A 17721-nucleotide genomic window follows, 5' to 3' on the forward strand; every position below is an offset into this window, starting at 1 on the left:
CTTATGTGGTGGGAATTGAACTGCCTTCATTAACAATCTGCAGGTGGATTTCTGTGAGTCTCGAGGCCAGGCTGGGCCGACAGCCTCCAAAACAATACAGAGAAACCTTGTCTCATAAAACCAAAAAAAAAAAAAAGGTTAACTTTGATGCACGAATGTCATGGTTAGTTTTGAGTAGACATACCATTTGATAATGAATTCCAAAAAGGTATTTAAACTGTTCAAAACAAACTTGAGAGACAATGTTATCATCTGTAAAATGAAATATTGGAATTTAATATTTGAATATGGAAACCAATGGGAATGTTTTTGGAGACATTTTGAGGCATCAGTTTCACATTGTGTCACGGCTTTAAAAAGTATATTATTTACCCAGGGTGAGAAATATTTTCACCTGTGTCTACCCCTCAGATTCCATTCAGTCTTTCAAATACAGGTGTCAGTTTGTTTTAGTTAATGATCAGGGTGGATTGAAAATGCCTGTGCAAAGTATAAAGCAGAGTGCTGAAGTCACAAACCCAGGTTGTAAGATAACCAACATCTTCTGGAATAACAGATTCTGTGAATGCAGGAAAGGAAAATCTAAGGGTTGATCACTTTCTGAAAGTTCATGGTTTTTTATTCTGTTGTAGAACAATGTAGAAACTGAGGATATTTTGAAGCTAGTTTCCAGACTCTGAGTGTCATAGCTTGGAATAGAGGTGCTTTTGCCTTATAAGCAGTATAATATCAGGAAGGAAAACCTTTAAGATAACCTTATTGAAAGGATCCACAAGGAAGGGGATTGACAGATGGCTTGCGCTCAGGTAAATATATGCACAAGGATGTGAAAATTTGACAGTCCACAGAGAAATGTTTAATTTTCAGTGTTTGACATATATTGTTTGAAATCTGTCTTCATGTTATATTTTATTTTCAATAGAAACTCTTTATTATCACTCTCATTTGTAAGTTATATCTTGCTTTCCCATTTCAATGTCTATTTTCAAACATTATATATACATATATATACATATATATATATATATATATATATGCATGTCCTGAGAGATTTACAAAATTTCTGATATTAGAGATGAATATTGATACTCAATTCTTACCTACTACCACTTCAGATGAGAAAATGTACTCATTTCATGAGAATTTTAGATGTTGGGTACTTTGTTTTCTGTTAAAAAGTCACAGCAACCTCACTCCTAACACATAACATTTACAAATCGCATATCAATTACTGATAAAACAGCAAGATATATACTTAAATTATCCTTCATTTGGGGCAAATAAGGACTCTAACCATAATCACAAGGGGAAAAATTTTCATTTCAGAGTCAGTTGACTTTTGAGGATGTGGCTATCAGTTTCTCCAAGGAGGAATGGAAGAGCCTGCATACTTCTCAGAGGGAGATGTACAGAGATGTCATGTTGGAGAATTATAGCCATCTGGTTTCTGTAGGTGAGAATAAATTATTTTCTGAATGCTGCTTAAACACAGGAATGTGAGAAAACTTATATTATAATTTTGAAATATTTTCTATGAATGAAACCATCTCCCAATTTTCCTACATATTGGTAAGTGTAATATTTACTTCACTTTTAATATATCATTTATAACGGTCATTTAATTTAGCCTAACAATTCTCTCCCATATGGTATTTTTTGCAGAAATTCAGTAGCAATAATATGTGAAAACATTTTGAGTCCAAGAGATTTATATTTGTAATTGTGAAATTTATGTGAAGTTGAATCTGTAAAAAAATAAAAAATTAATTTCTTATGAGTTTACAACACCTGTCAATTATGCACTAATAAGTCTGCACTTATGAATCTTTCCTTATATTCCTTTATGTTAAATGAGTACAAGCCTGTGTTGCCAACCAAATCTTTTCCACGTTATGTTTAGAAATTATGGTACGTCTCTTCTAATTCTTAGGTCTTTCTGATTCAAAACCAGAACTAATCACCTATCTTGAACAAAAGAAAGAACCCTGGATGGAGAATATACAGGAAGTAAAAGGTCTGGAACCAGGTAAGCTGAAAGGAACCAATGGCTCATGTGTGGAATCCAAAAAAAGGAATGAACAATTAAAGTAGTATTAGCTTTGATCCCTTCTAGAAGTGTAGACAAAGTATTTCTTTCAGTATTTTATACTAGGATATAGCATACACAGGATTTTACATGTTTTTCCTTTGTTTTGTCAGAATAGTTATTATAAAATAATTAGCATGCCAATAGCAATTTGGCAATGTATATATGGTATTTGTGTGTTTGTGTGTGTGTGTTCCAAAATATGTTGGAATTGTTCTTCTATATGTCAGCGATAGATTGAATACAATTTCTAGTATTTTTCTCTATTTTTGAATATTTTTAAACTTTAAATTTATTTTTCTTTTATCTACATGAATATCATAGATTTATTGAATTTCCCCAATGTTTCCCCCACACTGTTTTATTCTATCAAAACATGATCAGAAAATTCATAAAAAAATAGAAGAAAATTTGTGAAGGCCAACTCCTTTGGAATGCAATATTTTGAATATGATTGCTATATCCTGGGATTAAGTAAAAGAGAAAAAGTTTTTTCTCCTCCTTGGAGTTATGGACCACTCATATGTTCTTGTCAAAGATGTATAAGATTGGATATATTTTAAATTAACAATACAAAGTTTTGGATATATTTAGCTTTTGTGGGTTTTGTCATTGCTGTTGCAGACTTGGCAATTATATGTTGATTGTTCCTATGCTGTTTTTAAACTCCTCTTTCACTAAAGTCATTTGCTGTTTCTTTCCTTCTCCCTAATTGGAGGGTTATGAACAAAGAAACCCAGACAGGTCTTAGGTCTCCAAACTCTCAATATTACCCTTCTGTAGTGAAGGATGAGTGAGGCACCAATCGATGTTTTCAGCAATATAATATTAGCTTCATGCCAATGTTCCTTAGGTGAAATAATAATGAATTTTTTTATCTAGAGCCCTTGCCAGTTTTGTCTCAGTTCCTTGGCTCTAAAGCAGTGTCAGACATGGATGCCAACAATGCATTAAGACAGTCAAACACTTTTTAGTTATTGCCAAAGCATCAGAGCCACTTTTGAACATATTTTCTAGGTCTGTCAAATATGTGGTCCCATGATCAATAACATGGAAAATTGATGACAATGCTCTCCTTGTATAGCATATATAGTAATTTTCCCTCAATATATGTTTTTATTTAAATTAGAAACATGCATGCTTCACATGTCAATCCCAGCTCCCTCTTGTTTCCTCCTCCCTTGTCCTTCCACCAGCACACCAACTAATCTCCACATGATTCCCCAGGAGGGGTGAGGTCCTCCTTGTGGGGTTTGCCAGTCTGTCATGTCATCCAGGGCAAGACCTAGGCCCTTCCCCATGTGTCCATGTTGAGAAAATATCCCTCCTTGTGAAATGGCCTCCCAAAGTTCATTTGTATGCCATGCTAAACACTGATGTACTAACCAAGGCTACAGAGATTTCTGACGCCTCCTCACTGACACTATATTCATGGAGTCTGGATCAGTAAATGTTGCCTCTCAGCCATCAGACTGGGGTTCAAGAACACCCCCTTGTCCAGGCAGCTGTCTTTGTGGGTTTCACCAGCACAGTCTTGATCCCTTTCCTCATCACTCCTCCATTTCTGTCACTTGTTTCCAGGAGTTCAGTTCAGTGCTTAGGTGTGGGTATCAGGCTTTGCTTCCATTGGTCACTTGATGACGGTTCTAGAATTTCATCTAGAGTAGTCATCAACCTTAACACCAGTGAGGGGCTATATATAAATATAGTCTCTCTGCTATTGATTAGTTTGCCAGTTGGTGTTATGCTTGTAGATATCAGAAATCTCACTAGTGTCAGCTCTCTCCTCAAACCTATAATGACAGCATCTATTATGATATCATTCATGCTGCTCTCTTCTTTTTTACTCAACCTTCCTGCACTCCCATGCCTTCTTCTCCCCTCCTATAATTCTCCTCTCTTTTTTATGGTTCCCTCCCCTCTCTGCAAATGTTCCCAATCTGCTCAGGAGATCTTAGATCATTCCACTTCTCTGCTGTATAATGCATCTCAATTGGGAATCGCCATGTTTCCCAGACACACCCGCATTGGAATTGTAGGCAGATACTCCCCTGATCCATATCTAAATTCCATATGAGTGAGTACATACGATATTTGTCTTTTTGTGACTGGGTTACCTCACTCGGGATGATTTCTTCTAGTGCCATACATATCCCTGCAAAATTTCAAGATTCCATTGTTTTTTTCCTCTGATTAATACTTACCCTTTCCAATACACGCTCATAGCCTTAATTGCTGGCCAGCCTTCAAGGGCTATCTATCAGTACCCCTTTACTTTCCTGACCTCAATAGAACAGGTGAAATGCTGGAGGTTTATTTAATACACCTTCTCTTTAGAAGGTGATCTCTCAAGTAAAAGCCTGGGGATTTGACCATTCAATTTTACTATTAGAAGTTGAGGTACCTGTTTTTAAATTATTTTTATCTTGAGGCTCTCCTCTCCTGAGTCTTCTTTATGGCCAATCTTTCCCAGTCTTTCCAAGTCTCTCTGGATATCGGTGAGACCTCCAATTGTGGCGCTGGATAACCAGATAGATGTCCAGCTGTTTCTACTAAAAAAGTGTCCTTATTTTGCATGTGCTAAGAGGTCTTACAACACAGTAGAAAAACCCCAGGTGGAAGACAGCATGTTTTCTTCCTGCTGGATGTTGATGTCAGTGTGTCAATATGGAGGTAGTAAGCCTGGACTAGAAAAGAGGATGCCCCTGTGGATATCAGCTGACAAACATTTCAAGACCCTGTGGGGGCTAGGCCCCAACAGATGCTATCTATTTTCCATTGTATAATTTTGCCTTCTTTGTCGAATATCAGGTGTTCATAGGTTTGAGGATTAATCTCAGGGTTATCATTTGGTTTCCATTGGTCTATCTGTCTATTTCTGTGCCCATACCATGCTGTTTTCAGGACTATAGCTCTATAATAGACCTTGAAGTACTGGATGGTGATGCATAAAGATGTTTCTTTGTTGAGCAGGGTTGTCTTGGCTATCCTGGGTTTTTTTGTTTTTTCATATAAAGTTGAGAATTTTCCTTTCAAGTTCTGTAAAGAATTGTGCTGTGAGTTTGATGGGGATTGCATTGAGTTGGCAGATTGCTTTTGGCAGGATTGCTATTTTTACTACATTAATCCTATCTATCAAGGAGCATGGAAAATCTTTTCATTTTCTGATGTCTTCTTTATATTCTTTCTTTAAAGACTAAATGTTCTAGCCCACAGGTAATTTACTTGTATGGTTAGAGTTCCCCACAGGTATTTTATGTTGTTTGTGCCAAATTTAAAGGGTGATGATTCGTGCCATTTTATCCTCTGACTGTAGTAGAGCTACTGATTTTCTGGAGTAAACATTGTATCCAGCCACATTGCTGAATGTGTCTATCAGCTGTAAGTGTTCACTGGTAGAATTTTTGTGTCACTTATGTAAAGTAACATATCATTTGCAAATAGTGAATGTTTGACCTCTTACTTTCCAATTTGTATCAATTTGATCTTGTGGCCTTATTGTTGTAGCTAGTTCAGTACAGGATTACAGAGCTATTGGGAGACAGGACAGCTTTGTTTTTTCCTGATTTTATAGGAATTGCCTTGAGTTTCTCTCCATCCAGTTTGATGTTGGCTTTGATTTGCTGTATATAGCTTTTATTATGTTGAAGTAAGTTCCTATTATCCCAAATCTCTCCAAGACATTTATCCTAAAGGGGTGTTGGATTTTGTGAAAGGCGTTTCCATCATCTAGTGAGATGATCATTTGATTTTTGTTTCTCATCTTGTGTATATGGTGGATTATGTTGATGCATTTTCATATGTTGAACCATCCGTGCATCCCTGGAATGAAGCCTTTTTGAACATAGTGGATGAGTTTTCTCATAAGTTCTTGGATCTGATTTGTCAGTATTTTCTTGAGTATTTTTGTGTCAAAGTTAATGAGGGATATTGGTCTTTAAGGTCTCTTTATTAGTTGTGTCTTTGTGTGGCTTGAAATCTCATAAAAAGAATTTGTCAAAGACCCTTCTGCTTCTATTCATTGGAATAATTTGAAGAGAATTGTTATAAACTGTTCTTTGAATTTCTGGCAAAATTCTATACTGAAGCCATCTGGCCCTGAGCTTTTCTTGGTCAGGAGACTTTTGAGCATTGCTTCTATTTTATTAGTTGTTTTAGGTCAATTAAAATTGCTTATCTCTTTTTGATTTAATTTTGACAGGTGATATTTATCCAGAAAATTGTCCATTACCCTTAAATTTTCAAATTTCGTGGAGTATAGCTTTTCAAAATATGACCTGATTATTCTCTGGATTTTCTCACTATCTGTTGTTATGTCTCCCTTTTTATTTCTGATTTTGTTAATTTGTATGTTCATACTCTGCAGTTTGGTAAGTTTGGATAAAGGTTTCTCTATCTTGTTGATTTTCTCAAAGAAGCAACACTTTGTTACATTGATTCTTTGTATCATTTTCTTAGACTCTACTTCATTGATTTCAGCCTTCAATTTAATTATTTCCTGGTTTCTGCTCCTCTGCTGTGTGTTTGCTTCCTTTTTTCTTGAGCTTTCAGTTGTGCTGTTAATTCTCTAGTGTGAGTATTCTCCAGTTTCTTCATGTGGGCAATTAGGGCTATGAACTTTCCTCTTCACACTGCTTTCGAGGTGTTCCATAAGTGTGGGTGTGTTGTGTCTTCATTGTAATTGAATTCTAGGAAGACATTAATTTCTTTTTTTATTTCTCCTGTGACCCAGGAGTGGTGCAATTATGCACTATTCAATTTCCTTGAGTTTGCAGGTTTTCCGCGATTTGTGTTGTTGAAATCTAAATTTAAATCATGGTGTTCTGATAAGATACATGGAGTTATACTCATTTATTTTACTTGCTGAGGTTTGCTATGTTGCTAAGTATGTGGTCAACTTTTGAGAAGGTTTCACGTGGTGCTGAGAAGAAGTTATATTCTTTTGTGTTTGAAATGAGTGTCCTTTAGAGGTCTGCTAAACCCAATTGTGTCATTACTTGTATTAGCTCCTTCGTATCCTTGTTAAGTTTCTGTCTTTTGGTCCTGTCTAGTGGTGAGAGTGTGGGGCTGAAATCTCCCACTCTAAGTTTGTGTGGTTTTAATGTGCTTTGAGTTTTGAATTTTAGTAATCTTTCTTGTACGAATGTGGATGGCTTTGTATTTGGAGCTTAGAAGTTCGGAATTGAGACTTCATATTGGTGGATTTCTCCCATTATTATAAACATGTGACCTCCTTCATCGCTTTTGATTGATTTTAGTTTCAATTCTAATTTTTAAGATATTTCATATTTGGGATGCTATCCCTGCTTTTTTCTTGGGTCCATTTGATTGGAAAATATTTGCCCAACACTTAGCTCTGAAGTAACATCTGTCTTTGAAGCTGAGTGTGTTTCTAGTATGTACCAGCAGAAGGATGGATTCTGATGTCGAATCCATTATATTAGCCTGCGTCTTTTTATGGGAATGTTAATACCATTAATATTGAGGGAAACTACTGACTATAGAAAGCTTGTACTCATTTGTTTTGGAATGGCTGTTGCTGGTGGAATTGTATGTGGATTTCCACACTTTTTCTTTTGCCTGTTGGTAGAGTGGGATTATATATTGCCTATGTATTTTGGGTTGTAGTTAACTTCCTTGGGTTGGAGTTTTCCTTCCAGAATTTATGTAGGACTGTGTTAGTGGGTATGTATTGTTTAAATCTGGTTTTGTCATGAAATATCTTGTTTTCTCCATCTATTTTAATTGAAACCTTTGCTGGATGTGGTATTCTGGGCTGGCATCCAATGTCTCTTAACGTTGGTAGAATATCTATCCCGGACCTTCTGATTTTCATAGTTTCCATGGAGAAGTTAGGAAAAATTCTGATACGTTTACCTTTATATGTTATTTTGCCTTTTTCCATAGCTGATTTTAATATTCTTTCTATGTTCTGTATATTTGGAGTCTTGATTATTATATACAAAGTGGATTTTTTGGTCGACTCCATTTGTTGTACTTAAAATTTTCTTTGATATTTCTAATTCTCCTGGAATATCTTCAACATATGAGATTATCTCTTCCATCTCTTTTCTTCTGTTGGTTATGCTTGCATCTGTAGTAACTAACCATTTTTCCCGCTTTTATATTTCCAGCATTCCTTCAGACTAGATTTTTTTATTGTTTCTATTTCAGATTTCATCCCTTGGACTGTTTGAAGTGTTTCTAGCAATTTTGGCTATGTCTTTTCTTCCATTTATTGCATTTTTTCGATTTTTTTCTTCCATCTATTTAAGGAATATTCTCATACCCTCTTTGTGTGGGATCTATCATATTCATGAAGTTTTTAAATATCATTCCCTTCTGCTTTATTTGTATTTCTGTGTTCCAGTCTTTCTGGTGTAAGAATATGGTATGCTTCATGAATTTGCATGTCATCCATGCACAGGGGCCATGATAATCTTCTCTGTTTTTTTTCCAAATTTAGTATATGTACTGCTGAGGTAAGCACCATATATTTTCTAGGCTAGTCAAATATGTGGTCACACGGTTCCTAACTTGGAAAATTGATGAATATGGTCTCCTTGTATAATACTTTTAAGCACTGTTAAAATATTTCTATTGGGTTGAGGTATCCAGTTGCATACAAATTTGATATCTCCTTATTCAATATTTTCAGTGTTCTGGTATAATCACTGAGTTCTTGTTTGAAAATGATTACAAGGTGAACAACCAATATATTTGGGGTGTAACATCAGAAAATAATGTAACCCATTACATTAATTTATTTGTTGGCACATGTTTCAAGTTTGGTATTGTATAAACTGTATAGGCAGATATTACTCAATCATCTCTTCTTCCTTCTACACTGTTTATAATTTTCTGGCCAAGGGCTTAGACTTCTTATTTGCTAGGCTTCTCATGAATTAACCCATCCATATTAACGTGAGTTTGTGGCTCACAGATGTAATTTTCTGGAGTCCTGCCTTCCGGGCAGCTACATGGCATCTCTTGACTCTGTCTTTCTTCTCCACCACCTCTTATTTTGGAATTCCTGCCTAGCTAAATTCTGCCTATTGATTGTCTAAAAATATCTTAATTCATCAGTCATTATGAATGTATAGGTATATAGTTATAGATATGTAGATATAGATGTAGCATACAGAATGTCATCCCTGATCACCTCCTATTTTCTGTCTAATAAAAAGGAAGATTTTAATCTTAATATAATAAAGTCATTTTTTCAAATAAGTGTTTTAACTATAATATTTACTGCATTTACCTTTGACAAAATCTAAAGGAAATAGGTTATCATCTATCCTATAGTTGTGAGTCTAAAATTTTATGTTTAGTTTATCTTTTATTACATATAAAGGAGACTCCATCCCAGAATGAGATAATGTTACATAAGTAAGCAAATAGTCTGTTGCAAGTAACTTTTAAAACACTAATATTGACAAAGACATCTTGGTAGTTGAACAATTACCCAAATTTCATTTGTATTTTTGGGCATTCATCTTAAACCTATAGGCACAGATATTTGGCAATTTTCTTTGAAGCAGGAAAGTTGAATATCATTTTGGTCTTATACTAGCAATTTCTATTCCAAAATACTACGTTTTCCATATTGAAATAAACACCACATCCAGGTTCGGTGGTGCCCATAATTCTCTCTGACATAGATGATGCTGCCAGGAGCACATGTGTCTCATTGGCATGGAAAGTCCAAAGTTAATAAACCATTTTATATGACATATTCAAATGGGCTTTGAAAGGTTTTGAAGAATGCATATCTATCTGAAATATATATTTGTAATCTAGAAAACTAATGTAACTATGAGTTTTGACTATTATGGATAAATACTTATATTCTGCCTTTCTTAATAACATACTATTTTTAAGTGAAGTTTATAAAAATAGCAATGTAAACAAGAGTATAAATATACATAGAAAAAATTGATCTTAAATTTTATAAATAAACTGAAATTAACATCAATGCAAAATACTCATTTCTATATAATATTTATCCCTGCTTTTCTTTATAATGAGATAGACTGTGTTCATCAGACAATTACAATAAATACAATTTAAAGGCAAACTACCGTTTATATGCATACAAATGGGAATTTGGGCATAGTTATCTCCAAATTGCTACCTGATGTTTGAAGGCACTCTCAATCTCATGGAGATTCTGAGAAAAGATGGAACCATGACCGAATCTTTGCTGTGATGATTGAAAAGACAGCATCACCTCAGCAGGTTTGGATTTTGGATCATCTGGGCCATTGTTTAAGAGGAACTTAATTTTCCAAACCACAGCCTTGAAGAAATCCATAGTCTCCAATCCTAAGTAAGAACAAAATCAGAATATCTTTTTCAAAGTTACATATACTTGACTTCAAGTTTTAAAGTCAAGGTACCACAATGAGGGATGCTCTCTTCATCTCAACGCTTGGAGGAGGGCCTAAGACCTGCCCTGAATGAAATGACAGACTCTGGAGTATCTCTATCTTCCCCCAACTTGACCTTCCAGATTCTTCAGAACCTTTTCCTCCCTGCCCCTCACCACTTATCTATCCCATCTCCCTACCTCTTCCCCCGAATCTCCCAATTTACTTAGATATTTTTCACTTCCTCTTCTCTGGGGTCCATGTTTGTCTCTCTTACGATACTCCTTGTTTCCTAGCTTATTGGAATTATGGATTTTAGCCTGGTTATCCTCATCTATAAATCTAATAACCAAATAGGAAAGAGGGTATACAATGGTTGTATTTCTGTGCCTAGGTTACCAGAGAAAGGATTTTTTTTCTATTTTTCTCTATTTGCCTGGGAATTCCAAGATGTCATTTTTTCACTTTTAATTACTGAGTAGTACTCCATTGTGTATATGTATCATATTTTCTGTATTTATTCTTCAATTGGAGATCATCTATATTGATTCCAGGTTCTAGCTATTACAGATAATGCTGGAAAGAACACATTTGAACAGATGTCATGGTGGTATGTGTGTGTGTGTCTTGGGTATATGCCCAACAATAGCATTTCTGGGTCTTGAGTTACATCAATTATCAATACTGATTTCCAATGTGTCTATACAAGATTGCCCTCCAAACGACTATGTAGAATATTTCCCCTTAGTCCATATGCTCTCCAGCCCAAGCTTACATTACCATGTTTTTAGCCATTCTGTCAGGTGAAAGATAGTATCTCAGAGTTGTTTTGCTTTTCCTTTCCCTGATGGCTAAGGATGCTGAGGAATTTCTTAATTGCCTTTAGGCCACTTTATATCCAATATTGAAAATTATCTCCTTAATTCTTTTCCCCACTTTTAATTGTATTATTTGGTGTTTTGGTGAGTTTTTTGTATATTTTGGAAGTCATTCCTCTGTCAGATGTGGGTTTGCTGAAGAGGTTTTCCAATTCTGTGAGCTGCTGATTTGTCTTTTTGTTTGAGCGTGTCATTTTCCTTACAGAACCCTCTCAGTTTCAAGAAGTCCCATGTATTAATTGTCAGTCTCATTGTGTGTGCTATTCGCATTATGTTTAGTAGGTGGTTTCCTGTGCCAATTCATTCAAGGGTACTTACACTCTCTCTTATAAGAGTTTCAGTGTGACTAGATTTATATTGAGGTCTTTGATCAATTTGTACTTAAATTTTGTTCATGGTGATATATATGGACCTATCTGCAATATTCTACATGTCAGCATCCAGTTATTCTAGCACCATTTATTAAAATATTTTCCATTTCATAATTTTAGTTTTTTGTCAAATATTAGATGTCTGTATGTATATGGATTAATGTCAGGGTTTTCAATTATTTCCATTGGTGTATTGCCTGCTGTATAGACCAATACCAAAGCTGGGTTAATTAATATAGCTCTATAGTAGATCTTGAAATTAAGAATGGGGATGCCTCCAGAAGAGCCTTTATTGTACAGGATTGTATTGCCTATCCTGTTTTTGTCTTATAAATTTGAGTATTTTTTCTTTCAAGTCTCTGGAACTTTGATGGGGATTGCATTGAATCTGTAGATTTCTTTTGGTAAGATTAACATTTTTCCCGTATTGATCCTACAAATCAAACAGCTTAAAGATTTTTCCATTTTCTTTGTTCTCTTTTTAAATTTCATTTTTTAAATATTCAATGCTCTTGTCATACAGGAAATTCACTTGTCCGTTTAGACTTACCCTAAGATATTTTATGTTGTTTATGGCTAATCTAAATGTTGATGCTTCTCTGATTTTTTCATCCCATTTTTCAATTATATATAGTAGGACCTCTAATATTCTGTATTTAATCTTCCATCATGCCAAATTGCTAAAGGTGTTTACCTGATGTAGGGATGCCCTGTTGGAACTTTTCTGTTCACTCATGTAAAAAAAATCCTATCATCTGCAAATAATGAAAATTTGACTTCCTCCTTTCTAGTTTGTGACCACTTGTTGTCCTATTCCTCTATTTAGAGCTTCAAGTACAAGATTAAAACGTATGGAGGAGTGTACAACCTTGTCTTGTTCCTGATTTTAAAGGAATCACATTGGGTCTCTCCATTTTTTATGTCAACTGTTGGCTAGCCATACATTTCTTTTATCTAGTTTGATATGTTCCTGTTATCCCTGTTCTCTCCAAGACATTTATAATGAAGGGTGTAGGATTTTGTTGAAGGCTATTTCACCATCTAGTGATACGATCATGTTTTTTTCTTTCTCTGTTCAGTTTCTTCTTACGGTGGATTACTTTGGCAGATAATTGTGTGTTGTGTAATTACTGCATCTCTGGGATGAAAACTTCTTGATCATTTTAGGATGGATTTCATTTGCCTGCATTTTTGAGTATTTTTCATGAATTTTTATGAGGGACTCTGTAGGTTCTCGTTCTTAATCATGTATTTGTGTGTTTTGTGTTCCAAGTTAATTGTAGCTTCCTAAAAACAGGTGGAAATGAACCTTTTACTTCCATTGTGTGGAATAATTTGAGCAATATTGGTATTAGCTCTTCTGTGAATTACTGGCAGAATCATGCATTGAAGGCATCTCGCCATGTCCTTTTTATGTTTGGGACACATTTGATGATGGCTTATTATTCGTTAGGTGCTATAGGTCTTCTTAAAATGCATATCTCTTCTTCATTTAATTTTGGTAAGTGATATCTATCCAAAACTTTTCCATTTTCTTTGAGTTTTCCAATTATGTGGAGTCCAGTTTTTCAAAGTATCCTCTGATTGTCCTATGGATTTTTTAAGTGTTTGTTGTCTTTTCATTTCTGATTTAATTAATTTGCATGCTATATTTGCCTTTTGGTTAGTGTAGGTATGTCTATCTTATAGATTTTCTCAAAGAACAAACTCTTTCTTTCAATGATTCATTGTATTGTTTTCTTTGCTTGTACATTATTAATTTCAACACTCATTTTAATTTTCTGGCATCTACTCCTGGGTGAGTTTGATTATTTTTGTTCCAGAGCTTTAAGTTATGCTGTTAAGTCACTAATGTAGGAGTTCTCCATTTCCTTTATGTATGCACTTGCTGCTATAAACCTTCCTCTTAGTGTTGTTTTTAATGTATCCCATGAGTTTGGTTATGTTGTGGATATATTTTCATTTTGTTCTCAGAAGTTTTAAATTTTTTTCTTTATTTCTTCATTGACTGAGGATGATGCAAACAAACACTGTTCAATTTCAGGATGTAGGCAGTTGTCAATGTGTGTTTTTGTTGAATTGTAACTTTAAACAATGGAGATGTGATGTTATACAGGGTGTTGTTAAAATTTTATTTTATCTGCTAAGGTTTCTTTGTTCCTGACTATATAGTCAATTTTAGAGATGAGAAGGTACATTTTTTTTAATTTGGAGAAATTTTTTGTAGCTGTCTTTTCCTCGCATTTGAGTCAAATCGTCTGTTAGTTCCTTTATTTCTATGTTAAGGTTTTGTCTGGTTGTCTTGTTCAGTAGCAAAATTGGGGTGATAAAATCTTCCACTATTTTTATGTAGGGCTTAATGAGTGACTTAAGTTTCAGTAATGTTTCTTTTACAAATGTGTGAACCATTTTATTTGTGGCACAGATATTCAGAATTGAGACTTAATCTTCATGGATTTTTCCCTGTGTTGAATATGAAATGACTTTCTTCACTTTTGGTTAATTTTTGTTTGAAGTCTATTTTATTAGATATTACAGTAGATACACAAGCTTTTTTCTTAGGTCCATTTTGCTGGATAAACTTTTCTTAGCACTTACTCTGAGGTAATATCTGTCTTTGAAAATGAATTGTCTTTCTTGTATGCATGAGAATGATGGAGTCTCTCTTATACATTCTGTTAGTCTGTGTCCCTTTTCTTTTATAGGAAAGCTGAGACTATTGATGTTAATAGTTTATTTATGACCATTTATTTTTGATTTCTATTATTTTTGTATTTGTTTTTAATGGTGGTAATGTGAACATGTGTGTGTTTCCCTTTTGTGGGGATTTTGACAAAATGGTAATATTTATTACGTATGTATTTGAGACTATAGCTAGCTTCCTTACATAGAGTTTTCTATCCAGTACATACTTTTTGGCTGGATTCGGGTATATGTATTTTTTCAATAAGGATTTGTTATAAATTATCTAATTTTCTCCATCTACAATAACTGAGAACATGGTGGGAGTAGTCTGGGCTGGACTCTCTTTTGTACTCTTCCCTTATGAACATGTATTTAGGACCTCTTGGTGTCAGGAGTAATTGTGATAAGTGTACTCTCATATTTTTTGGCCTTTTTCCATTGAAGCTTTTAGTATTCTTTATTTGCTATGTATATTTTATTTTTTAATATTATTTGTGAGCGAACTATTTAGGTCAAGTCTATTTGGTTTTCTGTAAACTTCTTGTCCTTTCATAGGCATTACCAACTTTGGGTTGGAAAAGGTTTTTTTAAATATTTTTTTATTTATTATGTATACAATCTTCTGCCTGCATGCCAGCAGAGGGCATCGGAGCTCATTCAATGTGATTGCCGGGAATTGAACTCAGGACCTTTGGAAGAACAGTCAGTTCTCTTAACCACTGAGCCATCTCTCCAGCCCGGGAATGTTTTTTCTATGATTTGGTTGAATATGTGTTCTGTGCCTTTGAGCTGGACATCTTCACATTCTTCTATAACTATTATTGTTAAGTTTGGCCTTCCCACAATGTCTTGAATATTTTATGCTAAGAATTTTTGAATTTAGCATTTTCTTTGGTTTTATGCTTGAAGTCTTAAGTATCAGTCTATGATAACTTGAAATTCAAGGGTTACAGATGGGACAGGGAAAAGCCAGAGTATAATCATTACACATAATATTAATCTTCACAAGTATTTTAAATGAAGATACGTATGCCTAGTCATAAGATTACTGCTAGATTTTGGGGTTTTTTTGTTTGTTTGTTTTAGTGTGATCACCATAAAAGCCACTACTTCCTTAATGTGTCACATACTTACATGGCATAATATTGGAGGAAAGTACCAAATAACATATATTATTGAAGAATTTCTATATAAACTTAGTATTATTTGCCTCTCAAAACTTCATTTTTGTACTAACCATCCATTCATCATAAGTGAAGAATGTTATGAAATTTCTGTTTCCCAATCAATAGTATCCTTCGTCTGACAAATCCCTTATCCCTTATCAAATACACCTATTGAATATGAGCAAAATAAATTACCCCATGCCATAGGTTATGTACCATATTACATGTTTAATGTAACATGATGTGATCTGAAATGATATATTCATTATCAATAATGCTGAATTAAAATTCTATAGTTTTGTATTTGTTTTGGGCAGAAACACAAACACACACTCACACACACACACGTATGCCTATATTTATTTGGAAAAATTATATATGTACCAACAACAATTATCAAATTTTGGTTAAATTATTGATGAGGGAATATTGAAACATTTAGAATGAAAGCAATTGGGAAAACCCTGCTGTGAATTGATATAACTATATTTTCATTAAATTTACATTTAAATATAGTTTGTGAATATACCATGTAAACTCTGAGTTCTTATTTTTTTTGAAATTCTAAATTTCAATATACTTTGAAAACCCGAATTTTATAGAGTATGACTTTTACCAATTCATCAATATATTCTTAGGTAGCTAGTGAAACAGAAATCCAATATAATTATCATTGCTCAATGAGGTCCCTTTCCAATTATACATGTTATAAAATACAATTAAATGAAACTGCATTCTTAAAGTTAATCATGTTTGAACATTTAATTCCTTATGGCCATATTTGTTCATGATCATTTTATTGTTTTCTTTTTAATAATCACTCTTTTTGAATGACAATCTGTTAGCGTGCATTAATAATAATTAATTATAGGAAGTCTGTATGTGATTTTTTCATTTCTAACATTTTATAATTCATGTGTTTTGAAGGTTGTTATTGACCTAAATAAATAATACAATTTCAATGTAAATAGAACATTTTATTGTGATTCATCTTTTTGCTACAGTTCACATCGGTGTCCCTTTATGTATAAGTTTGTACATTATTCTTCCCAAAATTCCAGACATTCAGACATTATTTGCTTTCCTTTATTCCAGCTCTCTATTATTATCCATTTCAGGATTTGTTCCCAAAAGTGTCAACAGAGCATACTTGTCCAAGAAAAATATTAGGATATTTAGGAAGAAACAATGCTGAGAAATTACATAAAAGGAAGTTCTCTGCATGCAGATATGTCAATGAAGAGCCTCAATCGTATTTTGCTGGAAATACAAGAAAAGATTTCAAGTGCACAAAATGTTGCAATTCTTTTGCCCATAGGTTTTCTTGTCAGGTTCATCAGAAAACCCAAACTGGAGAAGAAAAGACTTTCATGTGTGAAGCATGTGTCAAGTCTTTTACTCAGAGTTCATTACTTCATGCTCATCACAGGATACTTAATGGAGAGAAACCTTACAAATGTTATATGTGTAGAAAGTTATTTACTGCAAACTCAAATCTTCAAATTCATCAAAGAACAAAAACTGGAGAGAAACCTTATAAATGTAGTATGTGTGGCAAGTCCTTTATTAAAGGCTCAAACCTTCAACAACATCAAAGAATACATACTGGAGAGAAACCTTACAAATGCTCAGATTGTGACAAGTCCTTTAAACAGAGATCAGCCCTTCAAGTTCATCAAAGAATACATACTGGAGAGAAACCTTACAAATGCTCAGATTGTGACAAGTCCTTTAAACAGAGATCAGCCCTTCAAGTTCATCAAAGAATACATACTGGAGAGAAACCTTATGAGTGTAAAGAATGTGGAAATTCCTTTAAAAAGAGATCAGTACTTCAAGTTCATCAAAGAATACATACTGGAGAGAGACCTTATAGCTGTAATGTATGTGCCAAATCCTTTACCACAGGATCATATCTTCATATTCATCAAAGAATACACACTGGAGAGAAACCGTACAAATGTAGTATGTGTGGCAAGTCCTTTAATGGAGGCTCAAAACTTCAAGTTCATCAAAGAATACATACTGGAGAGAAACCTTACAAATGCACAGATTGTGACAAGTCCTTTAAACAGAGATCAACATTTAAAGTTCATCAAAGAATACATACTGGAGAGAAACCTTACAAATGCACAGATTGTGAAAAGTCCTTTAATCGGAGGTCAG

The 17721-nt window shown here is 34.1% G+C and overlaps 1 protein-coding gene and 1 non-coding gene across 2 annotated transcripts; one reads left to right on the top strand and one right to left on the bottom strand.

Annotated features, from left to right (window-relative positions):
• Positions 1 to 470: 470 nt before the first annotated feature.
• LOC121138390 (putative protein ZNF720) lies at positions 471 to 16783 on the top strand. Its single transcript, XM_040741100.1, has 4 exons — positions 471 to 806; positions 1327 to 1453; positions 1931 to 2026; positions 16674 to 16783. Exons 1-4 carry the CDS (start codon positions 792 to 794, stop codon positions 16748 to 16750), a joined length of 315 nt encoding a protein of 104 aa, XP_040597034.1. The 5' UTR covers positions 471 to 791; the 3' UTR covers positions 16751 to 16783.
• On the bottom strand, positions 8469 to 8576 carry LOC121138391. The gene has a single exon (XR_005875432.1). It is a non-coding gene; the product is annotated as a U6 spliceosomal RNA (small nuclear RNA).
• Positions 16784 to 17721: the final 938 nt, after the last annotated feature.

This window comes from Mesocricetus auratus, unplaced genomic scaffold (assembly GCF_017639785.1).
Source record: "Mesocricetus auratus isolate SY011 unplaced genomic scaffold, BCM_Maur_2.0 contig_6336_pilon_obj, whole genome shotgun sequence".
NCBI lineage: Eukaryota > Metazoa > Chordata > Mammalia > Rodentia > Cricetidae > Mesocricetus > Mesocricetus auratus.